This window comes from Lithobates pipiens, unplaced genomic scaffold (genome assembly GCF_037356315.1).
Source record: "Lithobates pipiens isolate NorthernLeopardFrog02 unplaced genomic scaffold, aLitPip1_a1.2 Scaffold_19, whole genome shotgun sequence".
NCBI lineage: Eukaryota > Metazoa > Chordata > Amphibia > Anura > Ranidae > Lithobates > Lithobates pipiens.
This window is the reverse complement of record NW_027507764.1, coordinates 414717519-414734824: the sequence shown is the minus strand read 5'-3', so window position 1 is coordinate 414734824 and position 17306 is coordinate 414717519. Positions and strand designations below refer to the sequence as shown.

General features: G+C 44.3%; 1 protein-coding gene across 3 annotated transcripts in view; it reads left to right on the top strand.

Annotated features, from left to right (window-relative positions):
* The window catches only part of SMCHD1 (structural maintenance of chromosomes flexible hinge domain containing 1), a 621656-nt gene that overhangs the window by 327559 nt on the left and 276791 nt on the right, over window positions 1-17306 (top strand). For all 3 annotated transcript variants that reach the window (XM_077492529.1, XM_077492527.1, XM_077492528.1), the window contains exons 24-25: window positions 12082-12216; window positions 12313-12540. In XM_077492529.1, coding sequence (XP_077348655.1) covers window positions 12082-12216; window positions 12313-12540 — 363 coding nt within the window. The remainder of the gene's footprint in view (window positions 1-12081; window positions 12217-12312; window positions 12541-17306) is intronic.

The window sequence follows — 17306 nt, the reverse complement described above, 5'->3', positions numbered from 1 at the left end:
AGACCTACAATCTCAGGGCCCTCTGTTTAATCCCACTTTTCAGCCACTAGCTTTAACAGCATGGCTGTTGAAACCCCAGTTTTAAAAGACAGCTCTTTTGTCGAAGTCTGTCATTCTTGCCTTGCTAAAGGCAAGAAAGCCTCTTCCAGAAGAATGTATTACTGTATCTGGAAATCCTTCTTTTCCTGGTATAAGCACAGACACTTCAATCCCAGAGATTGCTCTCTACCTCACATTCTGGCCTTCCTACAATCAGGACTTGTCCATAAAATGGTATTAAGCCCTCTGAAAGGACATGTGTCAGTCTTGTTCATTTTTTTTAAAACTTCTGGCCTCACTCTCCCTTGTTAAAACCTTTATTGGAGCACTGATCGGGCCCCCTGGCAGCACCCTGTGCTCAATCTGTGTCTTTCTGCCCTGCAGAAACCACCCTTTGAACCCATCAGGCATATCCCCTTAAATGACATCTGCTGTAAAGTGCCCTTGTAAGTTGCGATTACATCTATGAGACATATCTCTGAATTGGCGTCTCTCTTGTTAGGCCCCTTTCACACATGCTGACATTATGTCCATGTTTCATCCATCCGTTTGCGGATGAAATACGGACATACATGCATCCCTATGGGATAGCCGGTGTCTGCGGATAAACATCCGCAGACACCCGCTATCGTCCACCTCCGCTATTGTCCAATTCTGCAGATGGAGGAAAATCCTATTTTTCTATCCGTCTGCAGAGCGGATCGGATGAACCCGGACAGACGGTCCGTGCTCATCTGATCCCCATAGAGGAGAGCGGAGAGCTGACAGGGCGGTCCCTGCACAGTGTGCAGAGACCGCCCTGTCCGCCGCCTGCTCTGCGAGGACAATGGAGTGATCCCCGCTAAACAAGCGGATCATCACGGGACGGATCATTACTTTTCCGTCCCATGTGAAAGGGGCCTTAGGAGTAATTCCTTTTTATTTTAAATGACAGGGTAGTCCTATGCCCAAGACCATTGGTTGTCCAATCTTTTGACCTTCCTGGGCCACATTGGAACAAGAGAAAATTTCTTGGGCCACTAACGATTACTGATATAGATAATGTACCTATCTGAATAATATAACGTCTATTTTTTCATCTTTTTTTTATTATAAAAGTAAAAATTGGCAACATAAAGCTAGTAAGATATTTTACTAAAATCCCTAAACATATACAGTATCTCACAAAAGTGAGTATACCCCTCACATTTTTTGTAAATATTTTATATTTTTTGATGTGACAACACTGAAGAAATGACAATTTGCTACAATGTAAAGTAGTGAGTGTACAGCTTGTACAACAGTGTAAATGTACTGTCCCCTCAAAATAACTAAAAACACAGCCATTAATGTGTAAGCCACTGGCAACAAAAGTGAGTACATCCCTAAGTGAAAATATCCAAATTGGGCCCAATTAGCCATTTTCCCTCCCCAGTGTCACATGACTTGTTAGTGTTACAAGATCTCACTTTCTCATACTGGTCACTGGAAGTTCAACATGGCACCTCATGGCAGAAAACACTTAGGATCTGAAAAAAAGAATTGTTACTCTACATAGAGATGGCCTAGGCTATAAGAAGATTGCCAAGACCCTGAAACTTAGCTACAGCATGGTGCCATACCATACAGAGGTTTAACAGGAGAGGTTCCAGTCAGAACAGGCCTCGCCATGGTTGACCAAAGAAGTTGAGTGCACATGCTCAGTTTCATATACAGAGGTTGTCTTTGGGAAATAGAGATATGAGTGCTGCCAGCATTGCTGCAGAGGTTGAAGGGATTGGGGGTGGGATCAGCCTGTCAATGCTCAGAACAATCGCTGTACCCTGCATCAAGTTGATCTGCATGGCTCTCATCCCAGAAGGAAGCCTCTTCTAAAGATGATGCACAAAAAAAAAAAACTATAACAGTTTGCTGAAGACAAGCAGACTAAAGACATGGACTACTGGAACCATGTCCTGTGGTCTGATGAGACCAAGATAAACTTATTTGGTTCAGATGGTGTCAAGCATGTGTCGCGGCAACCAGGTGAGGAGTAGAAAGACAAGTGTGTCTTTCCTACAGTCAAGCATGGTGGTGGGGGTGCCATGGTCTGGGGCCGCATGAGTGCTGCCAGCATTGGGGAGCTACAGTTCATTGAGGGAACCATGAATGCCAAGATGTACATTGACATACTGAAGCAGAGCATAATCCCCTCTCTTCAGAGACTGGGCCGCAGGGCAGTATTCCAACATAATGACCCCAAACGCACCTCCAAGATGACCACTACCTTGCTAAAGAAGCCGAGGGTAAAGGTGATGGACCGGCCAAGCATGGCTCCAAACCTAAACCCTATTGAGCACCGGTGAGGCATCCTCAAATGGAAGGTGGAGGAGCGCAAGGTCTCTAACATCCACCAGCTTTGTAATGTTGCCATGGAGTAGTGGAAGAAAACTCCAGTGGCAACCTGTGAAGCTCTGGTGAACTTCATGCCCAAGAAGGTTAAGGCTGTGCTGGAAAATAATGGTTGGTGCACAAAATATTGACACTTTGGCCCCAATTTGGAAATTTTCACTTGGAGGTGTACTCACTTTTGTTACTAGCGGTTTAGACATTAATGGCTATGTGTTGTTATTTTTCGGGGACAGCAAATTTACACTGTTATACGAGCTGTACACTCACTACTTTACATTGTAGCAAAGTGTAATTTATTCAGTGTTGTCAAATGAAAAGATATAATAAAATATTTACAAAAATAGGGTGTACTCACTTTTGTGAGAGACTATACGTGTGTTTCCCCATATTCTGCATGAAGTCTGCAAGCTCTTTCATATTTTTTTTTTTTTTTTTTTGATTTGGGGAATATCTTTCATCAATGAACACCTGAGCTGCCTATCTTTCCCAGCTTACATTTCTGATGCTTATACATTCCCATCTCTTCCCACAGATCACTTTTTATGTTTTGCTGTGGGAGACAAACGTGCCATTCAAATGCCCCTTTGAGTCTTAACAAAAGTACTGTGACAGCTGCTGGCTTTGGTATCCCCAAGGGACCAACCTGCTTATGAAAGATAACAGTCCTGTTTTCCACTATTTAAGTACAATCCAGTTCTTTCAAACTTTTGGATGGGAGACGATGTTGAAGATATCTGCCCTCCAGCCTTCCCATCATCTGGAGTATTTGGGGCTGATCTTGTACACACTCCAGGAACAGATTGATTCCCCGAGGTCCATTGTCCAATTCTCAGGTCAACTAGGCATCTTATGACTCACTTTTGCATTTACATCCTGGGCCTCAATGTAGCCTCCTTCGATGTGGTCCCCTTTATTCAGTTGCCCTTGAGACCCTTGCAAATAAACATAACGATTTGGGACAAGCAGATCTCCTCTCTGGCTCGCCCATTGTGGATTTCCAACTCAGCCCTAGAATCTGGGTAATACTTCCTTCCCTCTCCCTGGAAGCTGGTAATGACAGATACAAGCCTGGCAGGGTCTACAATTCCGTGACTATTCACTGAACCTTGTTCCCACAGGAGTTGATGCTCTCCATCAACATTCTGGAACTGAAAGTTTTAAAATGGTAATACATCAAAACTGTATTATATTGCAGCTTTCCAATCATTCAACGTGGTGGCTGCATTCTATTTATTTTCTTTTTTTCTTTTTCTCTGTTTTCACCTGATGATCTAGCCAGTAACACACCTCCTGTATTAGTGAGGCATAACTCTGGAGGAATGAGAACAGGGGGTACAGAAGACAGTAGCATTGCCAGACTGCGAGGTGATTGTTAAATGTATTAGCAGATTTAGATACACTAACAAATTGAAGAAAACTCCAACTCACACTTTATGTTCAGTTACAGAAAACCTTTTATTTATATTTTTCTCTTGGCATAAAGGTTTTGCATAAATAAAATCTGATAGTTTGAATCACCCCTGTCAATGTTAAGTTCTTTGTCTCATCCATGTAAACTTATACATTCCTGCTGGCTGGATCACTTATGGAAATAGAAAAAAAGAAAGTCTAAAACAGGAAAATATTATAAGCCATCCTAAGAATTGGTAGGCTGCAATATAATGTTTACTTTTGGGTTTAAAACTGCTTTAAGACCAATTCTCCTACACTGCGTCTTTTCTACAAGGTCACCCAGTCAGGGTGCAGTCAGATACCACCACGGCTGGGAAGTACTATAAGTTGGATAACCCTGAAGTGAACAACCCCTATTCTCTCCTGGGCCTAAAATCTTCTTACATACTGGGAGTGGGAAAAATGGCAGGTGGACTTTGAGTCACTAACACTTGAACTCAGGAGTGGGCTCACTATTTGGATATCCGCATGATCCTCTAACAGAAATGGGGAACACCAAATGTGAGCATCATGGTTTCCAGAGTCAGCAAAAAAAAAAAGACAGAACGGGTTTGAGGTCAGGTCTAGGAATTCTCTGTTTCTCATGATGGATGCCCTGTTGATTTTTTGATCCACATTCAGACTGGTGTGTGCATTCCCTGCCATGGATAATTCTTTCTCTTAAAGCTAAAGGAAGATTGAATTCCAGTGGCCCAAGAGAATTTGGTGCACAGACATATACAGACTTCTGGTGGACAAGCCTTGGCCTCTTCCAAACAGGTCAGACTTCCTGTCCCAAGGCCCTCTTCCATCTTAATTCTCAGTTGCTCGATTTTAACAGCATGGCTGTTGAAACAAAGGTCCTAAAATTTACATTATTTCTAACTCTCATTCCCACTTTACTTAAAGGAGAAGGTATGCTTTGACTGGTTTCTCCTCTGAACACCAGGCATCTCAGCCTCTGGGAATATTCTATAACTCTCATCCTAGTCTTCCTCTAGGCTAGCCTGGACCAGTATCTGATATTTAGTACCCTAGAGCAAAAGGGATCTGCATTTTTCATTCTATTCCAGAAACCTTTGGCTTCAATCTTTTTGAAGACTTTTGTACAGGGAGTTACTCATATCAATCCTCCACTTTGACAATTTCCACTGCCTGCCTGTGTTCTTTTTGCTACTTTCAGTTCTTCAAAGACCTGCCTTCAAATCAGTTTGTGATATCCCATTGGGGGAATCTCACCAGTAAGTAGCATTTTTTGTGACAACTATCTATGTCAGATGTGTTGGTGCGTTTGTAGTAAATAACTTTTGCTTATCTTTCATAGAGACAATGTGGTCCTGAGACCCCAGACCCTTCTTCCTCCTCAAGGTGGTGGTCCAATTACCTGAAGGTAGCGGCAGCATATATGGACTACAAGTCCTGTGTCCTGTACTGCACTCCCAAGATATCCACTTAAGGACCACCCAATAGCAGATATACTGCTATAGTGCAGCCTTTCTGTGCAGAATCACATATTGTGTGTGTGTGTGTGTGTGTGTGTGTGTGTGTGTGTGTGTGTGTATGTATATATATATATATATATATATATATATATATATATATATATATATATATATATATATATACACACACGTGGTTCCAGTTAGAGGGTGTGTGCGCTCCGCTGGCAGCCTGATTCTGCTGTGATTACGCACAGAGACACAGAACGGAGCTCTACCTATGTAAACAAGGCAGAGCTCTGCTCTGACAGGAGGGAAGTGATGGATTTAAATAATAATTAAATCCATCAACCGGCTTGCCTGCAAATAGTGCAGTGCCATTGGACACTTTTTTCGGTGATCCTTGATACGTTTGTTGCCAGGGTAGAGGCGGTGTGTGGGCGCAAAGGTGGTAAAAAATGGTCCCCAGGAAGAGCTCTGATTCAGACTCGGGTTCTGATGTCTCAGAGGATGCTGACCAGGACCGATCGAACAGTGAGGATAATTCCGGATCCGTGCAGGAAAAAGTACTAGGTGGAGTAGCTTATAACTGCTGTGCGCAATACACTGAAAATACAGGATGCAGCAAATCCTCTGTTGAGGGAGCGGCCCCCTTTGGGTCCCATAAGCCAGCCCGTATACCTAAGGTGTTTCTGTATTGGACTTGTTTTGGTAAGTTCATATATCTTTTCGGCCCCAAAAAGAGAGCTACCTTAAAAAATGGTCGGCTCCCCCGGTCGTAGACCCCCCAGTATCCGGGTTAAATAAAGTAACCACGATTCTGGTAGAAGGGGCTCCTGCATTTAAGGTCCTTATGGACAGGAGGGCAGAGGCCGTGGCCGTTCCATGTTAATGGTAGTGTGGTCAGCACTACGACTGGTACTGGCCACAGCATTAGTGTCGCAGACCCTTACTGAGTGGGCAAAACTATTGCACCATGAATTGGAGAAGCAGCAGTCTGCATTTTGTCTGCTGTTGTGTGTGTGGATATTGGCTCTCCACTGTCCACTTTAGCATGTGATTTATGCCTGAATGCACCAATCCTCCCCAGTCTGCATAGAGCTAGCAGACCAGTTGGTGCATGGCCTTAAGTATGTCTGATGTGGCTCTGTATACTCTCCCCCTGCTCTCCAGAGCATCGGTATCAGCAGTGGTGCTACGTCGCCTGATCTGGCTGAAATGTTGGTCTGCGAACCAGGCATCTAAAAAAAAAAGCCTTGACGGATTTGCCTTTACTTGGTGAGCGGCTGTTTGGAGCTTCGCTGGGTGACATCATTAAGAATGTCACAGGTGGGAAGAGCACATTGCTCCCACAGTCCAAGAATGGTAAAGGGCCATGCCGCAGGCAAGGGCCCTCCTTTTCCACTGAAAAGAGTCTTTTTCATCCGCCCGGGACTTCAGGTAAGCGCTCCCAGTCCGACAGGGCGACTGCTGAAGGACAAAGGCGTCTCTTGTCTTGCAAGCCTGTGAGCAAAAGTACTACCACTTAAAGGTTTTCCCTCGCCCGACATTCGGTTGAGGGGTCGCTTTCAGGAATTTGCAGCTTGGTGGGCATCTCTGCTGTCCGACCAATGGATCTGCGAACTGATTTCATTGGGCTACAAGATAGAGTTTCTCTCTTGGCCACCAAACAGATTTTTTCTCTCCAGCATACCCTTACTCCCGGCTGTTTGGAGCAGTAAGGGACCTGCTCAGCCATGGGGTGATAGTGCCTGTTCCAAAACCGGAATGGTTTCAGGGATTCTACTCCAATCTGTAGTCCTCAAAATGGAAGGTGTACCTCCAATCCTGGACCTAAATGCTCTCAATTGCTTTGTGAAAGTACAAAGGTTCAGAATGGAATCAGTTTGCTCTGTAGTCACTGCACTCCAGGGGGACTCCCTGGCGTCTTTGGACATCCAGGACACGTACTTGCATATACCCATATGCCTCAGGCATCAGAGGTTTCTGTGATTTGCAGTGTGGGAAGAGCACTACCAGTTTGTGGCTCTCCCCTTTGATCTGGCTTCCACACCCGTAGTCTTTACCAAAGTATTGGCTCCAATTTTGGCGTTGTGACAACGTGGGTTACCTGGACGATCTCCTTCTGAGAGCAGCTTCCGCCTCAGAATTAAGGGAGGATGTGGCGTTCACCATGCAAACTCTACAAGAGTTTGGATGGGTGTTGAACCTCAAAAAGTCAGTACTAGTGCCGACTCAGCATCTGAAGTACCTAAGCTTCCTGCTGGACTCCGTGGAAGCGAGAGTGTTTCTCCCGCAGACTCTCAGAGCCGCGGTGAAGCTGTTGATGAACCGCAGGTGGTCGTCGTCGCCGCGCTTTTGCATGCAAGTTCTGGGCCTCGTGGTAGCCTCCTTCGAGGTGGTACCGTATGCCCACTTTCTCACCAGAGTCTTGCAGAGTGAGATTTTGTCCAAATGGGACAAATCTCTGTTATCCCTAGATCGACAGATTTGAATGAGCCAGTTAGTCAGGGGCTCTCTTTGGTGGCTGAGGTCTCTGGCCCTTCGGTCCGGGAAATCGTTCCTGCCTCTTCATTGGACGGTGATCACAACGGACACCAGCCTGACCGGCTGGGGTGGAGTGCTGGAAGTACTCGACTAGAGTACAGTCAAACCAGTGCCTCTGGTTGAGGGAGGAATCCCAGTTACAGATTTAATGTGCTCAAGCTTCGAGCGTTCAGGCTATGTCTCTCCACATGGTCAATAAGGCTACGAGGGCGTCCTATCACGATCCAGTCAGACAACGCCATGGCAGTGGCATATTGCATGGTCATTGCATCCGGAGCTGTTCAGGCTTGTTTGGGGCACACCAGATGTGGACCATCTGGTCTCTTGGCTCAATCGGAAGGTGCGGAGGATCATGTCCAGGACAAGAGATCCTTGGGCGGACATGTCAGACGCTTTGGTGGCTCCATGGGAGCAGTACCGACTGATTTACGCCTTCCCTCCACTCAAACTGTTGCCTCGTCTGCTTCGTAGAGTGGAGGCTGAGGGGATTCCAGTGATATTCATTGCTCTGGATTGGCCCCGGAGTCCCTGGTATGCCGACCAATACGCCTGGTGGCAGATGCTCCCTGGCGGTTGCTGATGCGAGAAGACCTCCTATCACAAGGTCCAATACTCCATCCTGCTTTACCGTCGCTGGTTTTAACGACATGGCTGTTGAAAGCCAGGTGCTAAGGAACAGAGGTCTGTTGGACTTGGTAATCTCCAATATGCTGAGGGCACAAAAATCTTCTAGGAAGATATACCATCGTACGTGGAAGGCTTATATCTCCGTGTGTGAGGAGATGGGGTGGCACCTGCGTACCTATTCTGTTTCCAGGATCCTGCTGCTCTTACAGCGAGGAGGGGACCAGAAGCTGGCCTTGAGCACCATCATGGGACAGATTTCAGCCTTGGCTGTTGAGTTGGTGGCCTTGTCTTGCAAGTCGTCCTATCTGGTTTTCCACAAGGATAAGGTGGTGGTGTGTCCGCAGCCTTCTTTTCTTCCGAAGGTGGTTTTGGCCTTCCATCTCAATGAGGACATTATGTTGCCGTCTCTGTGTCCTAAGCCAACACACCCTAAGGAGGTGGCCCTCCATTCCCTGGATGTGGTCTGGGCCCTAAGGGTATATCTGTCTGTTGCAGCTCCCCTCCGGAAGTCATATTCTGTTTGTTTCTGTTGCTGGTCCGAATAAAGGGCTGGCGGTCTCATTGACCACCATCTCATGGTGGATCAGACAGATCGTGGTCCAGGCTTATGCCCTGAAGGGGCAGGTGCTTTCCGACATCAAGCGTCTGTCTCCTATGTGTGTAGGTCGGCGACTTGGTCGTCCGTTCACACTTTCCCAAAGTTCTACAAAATTGATGTAAGCACAATCTTCTGATGCTTGCTTTGGCTGCAAAGGTTTGCAGGCGGCCATGTAATGTTGCAATTTACTTTCTTCTTGTTAGAGAAAGTTACATTTTGGTTGTCAATGCATTTTCATGCACGTTTTGACCGCTAGTTCTGATGCAGTCGGTTCAGAGGGTGACTCCTCCGTTGATGTGCACCTCTGGTTGTGGGTGCAGTTATGTTTGCTGTTTCGACCCCTCATTATGACGCTGCTTGGGGACGTCCCTACGGTCACGATTCAAGGAGCTTTGTCCGTCATTGAAGTTCATTGACGGACACAGCACCCACCCCTCCTATAGTTTACGTTATACTGCTTGTTGACGTACTGAGCTGCAGGAAGCAGGCTGAGGGGTTATAGCCCGAGGATTCGCCCCCCTGGGCGGACTGTACAGTTCTGTTTTTTTTCACGTGTTACATGTTCTGCCTGGTCCTCTCTTGAAGGTGGCTTCATAACCTTATGGTCAAGATTTATGGAGCTGTGTCCGTCAATGAACTTCAGAGAAAAGGATTTTACGTTTTTTTTTTTTTTTTTACAGAGTGGGACGGGATTAGAATACCTGTCAGCTTTTTGTTGCTGCCTGTGCCCTCATTAGGGAGATTCTCCCTCTGTACTTGTCTCTCTGTACCTGTATACCTGTCACGATCAGGAGCGAGGCCGAGATGCTGAGAGGGCTCCCCTTGCGGCCGAGTGCAGCACAACCCTTAAGATGACACAGTGATGCAATGCCCACAGTAGCACAGGTTGCCAGGTAGCAGCAGCAGAAGACAAGAGCCGAGTAGACAAGTCTCCGGGGGCAACCGTGCTAGGAAGTCCAAGAGTGGGGTAACAGAAGTCCAGTAGAAGAGTCAAGGCCAAGCCGAGGTTCAAGCACAGGAAATCAGTCCTAGGATCAGAGTAACGGGTACTGAGCTGAAGACCGGAGAGCAGGAGTCTAAGCCGAGCCAGGATCGGGTGCACGGAGCAGACAAGGAACGTCGGGTACAAGCCAGGGGTAAGAGCCAGGAGAACAGGAGCAGGTTGAGCAAGCCGGGTCGGTACACAGGAGGTCAGACAGCAGGAATCACGGGCACAGGTATACAGGAGAGCTGACGATAATCCAGCGATGCAGCACTGTCAGGCGAACGTTTAAATAGGCAAGGTGCCTAGGTCACGTCGTGAGCGCGTCGAGGCGTTCGTCCGGCTACGTCGAGTACGTTATGCGTTCATATCATCACCGCGTACGCCCGCTTGATCAGACGTAGCGTCGGGCGTTCGTCTTGGAACTACCTTGCGCCTCCGTGAGCGCTGACGCGCGTTAACACAAACGTACCTCGCGAGGTTGCGCCTACTTCCCTGACAATACCATTATCATGGAAATTGAAAGTAAAAGAAAATCCCACATTTTAGGCTGTACTCAGAGCAGAGGGGAAATCATCCAGTTGAAGCACTAGCTAGAAGCGACAACTAGTAATTCAATGTGGAGATGTCCTCTCTCTCTACCTGTTTTGGCAGTGAAACAGGAAGTGAAGGGAAGCAAAACAGACAGTTTATAACCCTTCCTTATTTTATCCAAAATGAAAAAACAATGTTTAGCCTTTAGCTCTACTTCAAAATCAGGAGCATTTCTCCTTTTTTATCAAGCCATTTACAGGCACCCTTCACGGATCATTTTGACACTTTAAAGTCAGTTTGTATCTAGTGCAACTTTCAGCATTTGTTGCGAAACGCGTAGGGGTGAGCGATACGCTAACATCACCTCGTGTTTGGAACCGTTCCAGGAGAACGGGTCTGTCCGTATGCGTCCGGCCAGCGCAACGGACTTAAGGCTGGTGATTTCTTTATACACTGTAAGTGCAATTTAACTTTTTAGTTTTTAGTAATAAGGGGTTTTACACTATTTGGAGTTCTATTTCTCTTCCATGGTTTTGGTATACCTATCCTGAGTCCCTCTGAATTTATGAGAGAGCTTTTTTGGGAGCGTTTTTCTACAATCCTTATATTGGAGTGGTGGCGCAAGGAGAATATCGAGGACCCCTCTGGATTGGGAGACGATTATATATTCATATGCCTTTTGTGACCCTCTGTAGTGGGGGGTCATGATTTTCTGGTAAGCGGCAAATTAAATTTTTTGGGTGGCGGATTAAGCACTACTTAATCGCACACAGCAGTGGATCACTTATGGTTCATTTGTGGAGGACTTTATTCATATTCTTGAAAGAACTCTCTTTTGATTTACACATACAGACTTGTAATCCATACACTGGGTGTATTTAGAGTTTGTATTGCTATACATAGGGGCATGTGACTTTGTCCTATACTGCAAGGAATAGGCGGTTCGCATTGTCTGAGTTTGTAATATTTATATGCATTTATTATTTATGGTTTGATTTCATATTAATTTATGTTTAGAGGCTGGGAACAGCCCATAATTCATTGGTACCTTATTTATGTATACACAATTTGATGTTTGTGGGATTTAGCGCAGCTTATATTTTTATCTTTAATTTTTTTCTGTAGTTATGTGACACAGTTAAGCCGCAGCCAAATCTGATCCATCTAGGATCAATCTATATAATTGTTTCTTGTGTCTCACCTTAGCGCAGTTTTTTTCCCCCTTTTTTCTGTTCCAACTTTCAGCATTGTCAGGCAGTACTACCCTTTGTTTTGGTGTTAAGTGGGTTATTCGTCAGATAATGTATGTGAACTGGATTGTGTTGATTTGTGGACTTCCAAAAATAGGTGGAAGCTGCACATGACTCGATGTCAATTAAAGTTGCCTACATCTCTCAACCCTAATTTGTGCCCCAGGGGCAACAGTATTTATTTAACAAGAAAATCAGTTTAATTCAGAATTGAAGAACTTCTTTATCACTTTATATATTTAGGCTTTATGATATTGATTGTAGTTTACAGGGACGCCAAACCTCCCAACCTACATGCTGGATTGCAGTAATACAGGAAGCGGTATTTTAACTGGGCCCTCCATCAGAGTTCAAAACATAAAAAAGTTACAGTTACTGAAAGCCAACATTGAAGTATCTGTAAGTACAGTATGTGTTAAATATCTAAATTGAGTAAATTTATACTTGTAGATTGTATACGTTATTCTAATGCATCTTTATTTTTCCCGTTTATAGAATTGTAGAGAAATAAAAACAGTGGAAATAAATATCAAACTTCAGCCAAGTAGTAATATTACAAAACTTTATATTCTAAGTGTCGATGGTGAAAAAGCAATTCAAATTAAACACAAGGACGAGATTGAGTGGATTGCAGGTGATACCATGCAGAATCTTATTTTTCAAATGTACGATGAAGGAGATAGAGAAATTCTCATCACACCCACAATTGCTGAAAGAATAAAGGTATAATGCTTTTATTTGTGTTTGTATTCAAATCAACATTTTTTTTATTGGCCGTAGACATACATTTTTTAATAGATTAAACAATTGCATTTCTTTTTTTTATATGTAATATATATTTTATAATAATATATTTTATATGTTTATATGTGTGGGACCCGTGTGTGTTTTAGACAGGTATCTTCACCTCCCTCCAACCTGAAAGGTGCCAAATGTGACAACGGAAAGGGGGGGGGGGGGGAGTTTCAAAAAGCGGTGATTCAATTTTTGTGTGAACCTCCACTTTAACAAGTTGTGCACAGCTGTATGTGGTAGTGCAGGTGTTTTTCTTTATTCAGGCACTCCATGCATTGCAAGCGTGCTTCCAATGCACTACAGCACATCTGTACATGCTTGTGAGACTCTTGTTGCACAGCAATCTTATTATTTTATGGATAGAAAGCTTTTGGTTTATTTAGCCATGCCCTTTTAAACCCCTTCCATTATTAGCACAATCTGGCCTTACCAACTCTTCACTCTGGCATGCATAGCGTGTCGCACTTCTGCTTCCCTTCGGGCACCAAAGGTCTTTTACAATCCTATAGTTCATTCTACAAAAAAAGCTGTGCAACCACTAAAGTGTTTGAGTTTGGCTTGAAGGAAAGGTGGAAGTAAAGGAAAATGATGGGAAGGAACCAAATAGTTCTGCGGGATAAAAGGATTGGGCAATCTACGATCTTCTCCCAGTAATTAAAGATGATTGTCAAGAATACATGGAATAATAGTGAGCAAAGCACATATGGTTAAAACATTAAAAAGACAATGTTACCACAAATGCAGACACACCCAGAGCAATGGCACTAGATGGATAACATGCCCACAATGGTTAAGGCTGTGTCCAAGGCATATAGCCTGACAGACTTGGGATCAGGGGAGGGAGCTTTTTGGACAGGAAACTTAAAGCGGTGGTAGCACAGTGAAGGGTAATACACTCACCTTTCAAACCTCTATTTTCCAGGATCAACCAGGTCGGTTTCATGAAAAAATACAGTTGGGTACACAGGGACACACTTATATATTAGATGCAGATGAAATATAGATCGAAAACTTGGTCACTGGGAGTAGGCTAGTTAAGGGTAGGTGAGCTAAATCTGATTCCTCGGATAATAATGGGGCATGAAGGATTCCTAAAGCTGATTGGCAATTGTCTGCTCTGTGAGGTAAGAGTATACACTGTTCATTTAACGTGAAACATCCTCCATTCTGGAGATACAAGGATTACTCACGGTTGGCAGACCAACAGGCTACAGGGGATTTGAGAGGTGTGTCCCGTGATATTGTGAGATAGTCACGCTGGTTTAGCAAGTGTGCGATGCGATGGATTGCTGCTCTGAAGGAGAGCAGCTCAACGGGTTCACTTCACTCTGTGCTGTGTGTGCAGCGGGCGTCAGTCTCTCCTAGAACGTGATGGGAGCCTCTGTCAGTGCGAGGCTATCATTCAGCTCTTGAAAGTCCTTCTGCCGGGTGGGCTTTCTGATGGGTACACCGGGCTTTCTGATGGGTACACCGGTCCTTCACATGTGCACTTTAGTAATAGACTGGCAGTCCAGGGTCATCCAAATAGTAAAATTGCGCTATGAGATGCTTAAGTTCCTTCACAGGAAGGGGTGTCCAGGCCTCCATCAAAGAAGAAGAAACCGTTAGAGATGGCGGGCTTTGGTGCCAAGGGAAGCTGGGGTGAACTGGGCTGGCACACCAACGTGTTTCGTTCACCAGGAGAGTGAACTTCTTCAGGGTGGTGAACCCTCCCCCAACGTATGCGGACCTATATAATCTGGTGTTTTTTTCAAATGGAAATGGATCACATGGGGGCACACCCAGTCCTTGAAATGAGTCTTGTTTGAAGACCATTTGAAGAGTGGCTAAAATGTAAATATGAGTTTCCAGTAGGTTGCCATCATGTGGACATGTAAAAATATTTCAGGTCATCATTTTCTTTGGTCTACATTGATCGAGATCAAAGGCCAACATGGTACATATTATGCAGCCCAGATAAATAAATTCTTCAATAGTTATATGGCATGAATTAGTAACCACATCCGAACATGTAATACTAGATTTCACCCAGCCCAGCATTGCCCGTTCCTATTGGCCAGATTCAGGTCCAATGGGAAGCTAACATCCAGAGGATTATGGGACTTGTAGTTCCGGATTTCCGGATACCAGCGGGCCCAGAACTGTGGACTGAACCCCCCCCCCCCGTATGCCAAACGGGAGGAGGGGGAGAGGAACCACAAGGCTGTCTATAAGGTATGAATACTTTTTCAAGGCTGTGTGTGTATGTATGTATGTGTATATATATATATATATATATATATATATATATATATATATATATATATATATATATGTGTGTGTGTGTGTGTGTGTATATGTATATATGTGTATATATATATATATATATATATATACATACACACACACACACACACACACACACACTTGTACTCATAAGTTTACCTACCCTGGCAGAATTTATGATTTCTTGGCCATTTTTCAGAGAATGTGAATAACACAAACTTTTCTTTCACTCATGGTTAGTGTTTGGCTGAAGCAATTTATTATCAATCAACTGTGCTTACTCTTTTTAAATCATTATCACAACGGAAACTACCCAAATGACCCCCCTCATCAAAAGTTGGTGATTTTAGCCTGATAACATGCACGCAAGTTGACACAAAGGGGTTTGAATGGCTATTAAAGGTAACCATCCTCACCTGTGACTGACCTGTTTGCTTGTAATTAGTGTGTGTGTATAAAAGATCAGTGAGTTTCTGGTCTCCTGACAGACCCTTGCATCTTTTATCCAGTGCTTCACTGACATTTCTGGATTCTGAGTCATTGGGAAAGCAAAAGAATTGTCAATGGATCTGCGTGAAAAGGTAGCTGAACTGTATAAAACAGGAAAGGGATATAAAAAGACAGCCAAGGAATTGAGAATGCCAATCAGCAGTGTTCAAACTCTAATCAAAAAGTGGAAAAGGAGGGGTTCTGTTGAAACCAAACCACGGTCAGGTAGGCCAACTAAAATTACTCAGTACTCTCTGAAAACATGTGGCAAGGCTGTTTCAAGATGCACAATAAGGAGGCACTTGAAGAAAGATGGCCTGCATGGTGGTGGAGTTGCCAAAAGAAAGCCATTACTACGCAAATGCCACAAAGAATCCCACTTACAATATGCCAAACACCACAGAGACGAGCCTTGAACCTTCTGGCACAAAGTAATTTGGAGTGATGAGACTAAAATTGAGCGTTTTGGCCACCACCATAAACGCTACATTTGTCAACAAGGCTTGATGAAAGGTACATCATTCCTACTGTGAAAAACGGAGGTGGGTCACTGATTTGGAGATGTGCGAGCTACAAAGGCACAGGAAATTTGGTTAAAATTGATAGCAAGCTGAATGCAGGATGTTATCAAAAAATACTGGAGTAACATTTGCGTTCATCAGCCAGGAAGCTGCGCATGGGACTGACTTGGACATTCCAACATGACAATGATCCAAAACACAAGTCAAAAATGACCTGTCATTGGCTACAGCAGAATAAAGTGAAGGTTCTGGAGTGCCCATCTCAGTCTCCTGACCTCAATATCAATGAGCCACTCTAGGGAGATCTCAAACGTGCAGTTCATGCAAGACGGCCCAAGCACATACAGGAACTGGAGGCTTTTAGCCAAGAGGAATGGGCTCTTGATCATCTGAGATGATCAAGAGCCTCATCCACAAATACCACAAAAGACTTCAAGCTGTCATTGATGTTCAAGGGGGCAATACATGGTTAAAGTTAAGTTAAAATCATTTCAATATCGTTCATTGACGAACACAGCAGCTCTTCTTGACCTTAGGGTTATATCACCCCTTTAGGAGAGGACTATCCAGAGAGTGCTAAAAACACTTGCACAGTACCGTCCAGGGGGCTGTCCTACTGGTTATAACCCCTCACACTGCACTAGCAGTTCAGTTTTGCTTTATGCCTAGTATAGGAGAAGGACCTGGCTCCCAATAGGACCATTGGTCCTGGGATTTTTTTTTTTTTCTTCTGCATTTTTGATTCCTGTGATCTTCAATCAACAGCCGGGCTGGGTGACAGGCTGGATAATATATGTAGTCCCCCCAGCCTGGCCATCGAGCGTGAGCAGGCCCTAGCTATGCGCTGTGTCAGCCACGACATACCCCATCTATTCCAGTGGTGGCCGGTGAGCTATATGCTCTATGGCACGCATATGAACAGGCTACTGCTGTCTGTGTCACAGTGAAGAAAAGGTGAAATTAGGACTTTGTATGAGATGTGTGTTAAAGAAACAAATTACATAATCAAGAGGTTTATTCATATCAATGTGCATAGGACATAGTACATAGCAAGTATAACGAGCTGATGGGCATATAATACATATACAAATACATTGTTGCACAAGCTTGATAAAATCAAAGGAAGATTACAAACATGATTGAATAAAAAAACTGCATTAATATGCTTGACGCATTTCGTGGATACATTCCACTTCTTCAGAAACAAATTCATGTCTATAAAGTTTATAAATATATATCCAACATTACTCCAATGAATTAAGCAAGGATGCATGGGGAGGAAAAAACCAAAACACCCCATATTAGTTTACAGCTCTAAAAGTAGTCATATAATACTAAAGCCTGCTGGTCAAGTAAGGCCAAGACATATCCCCGCAGGGAGCTGGGGGGGGGGGGGGGGGCGTCAAACTGCGGACAGCC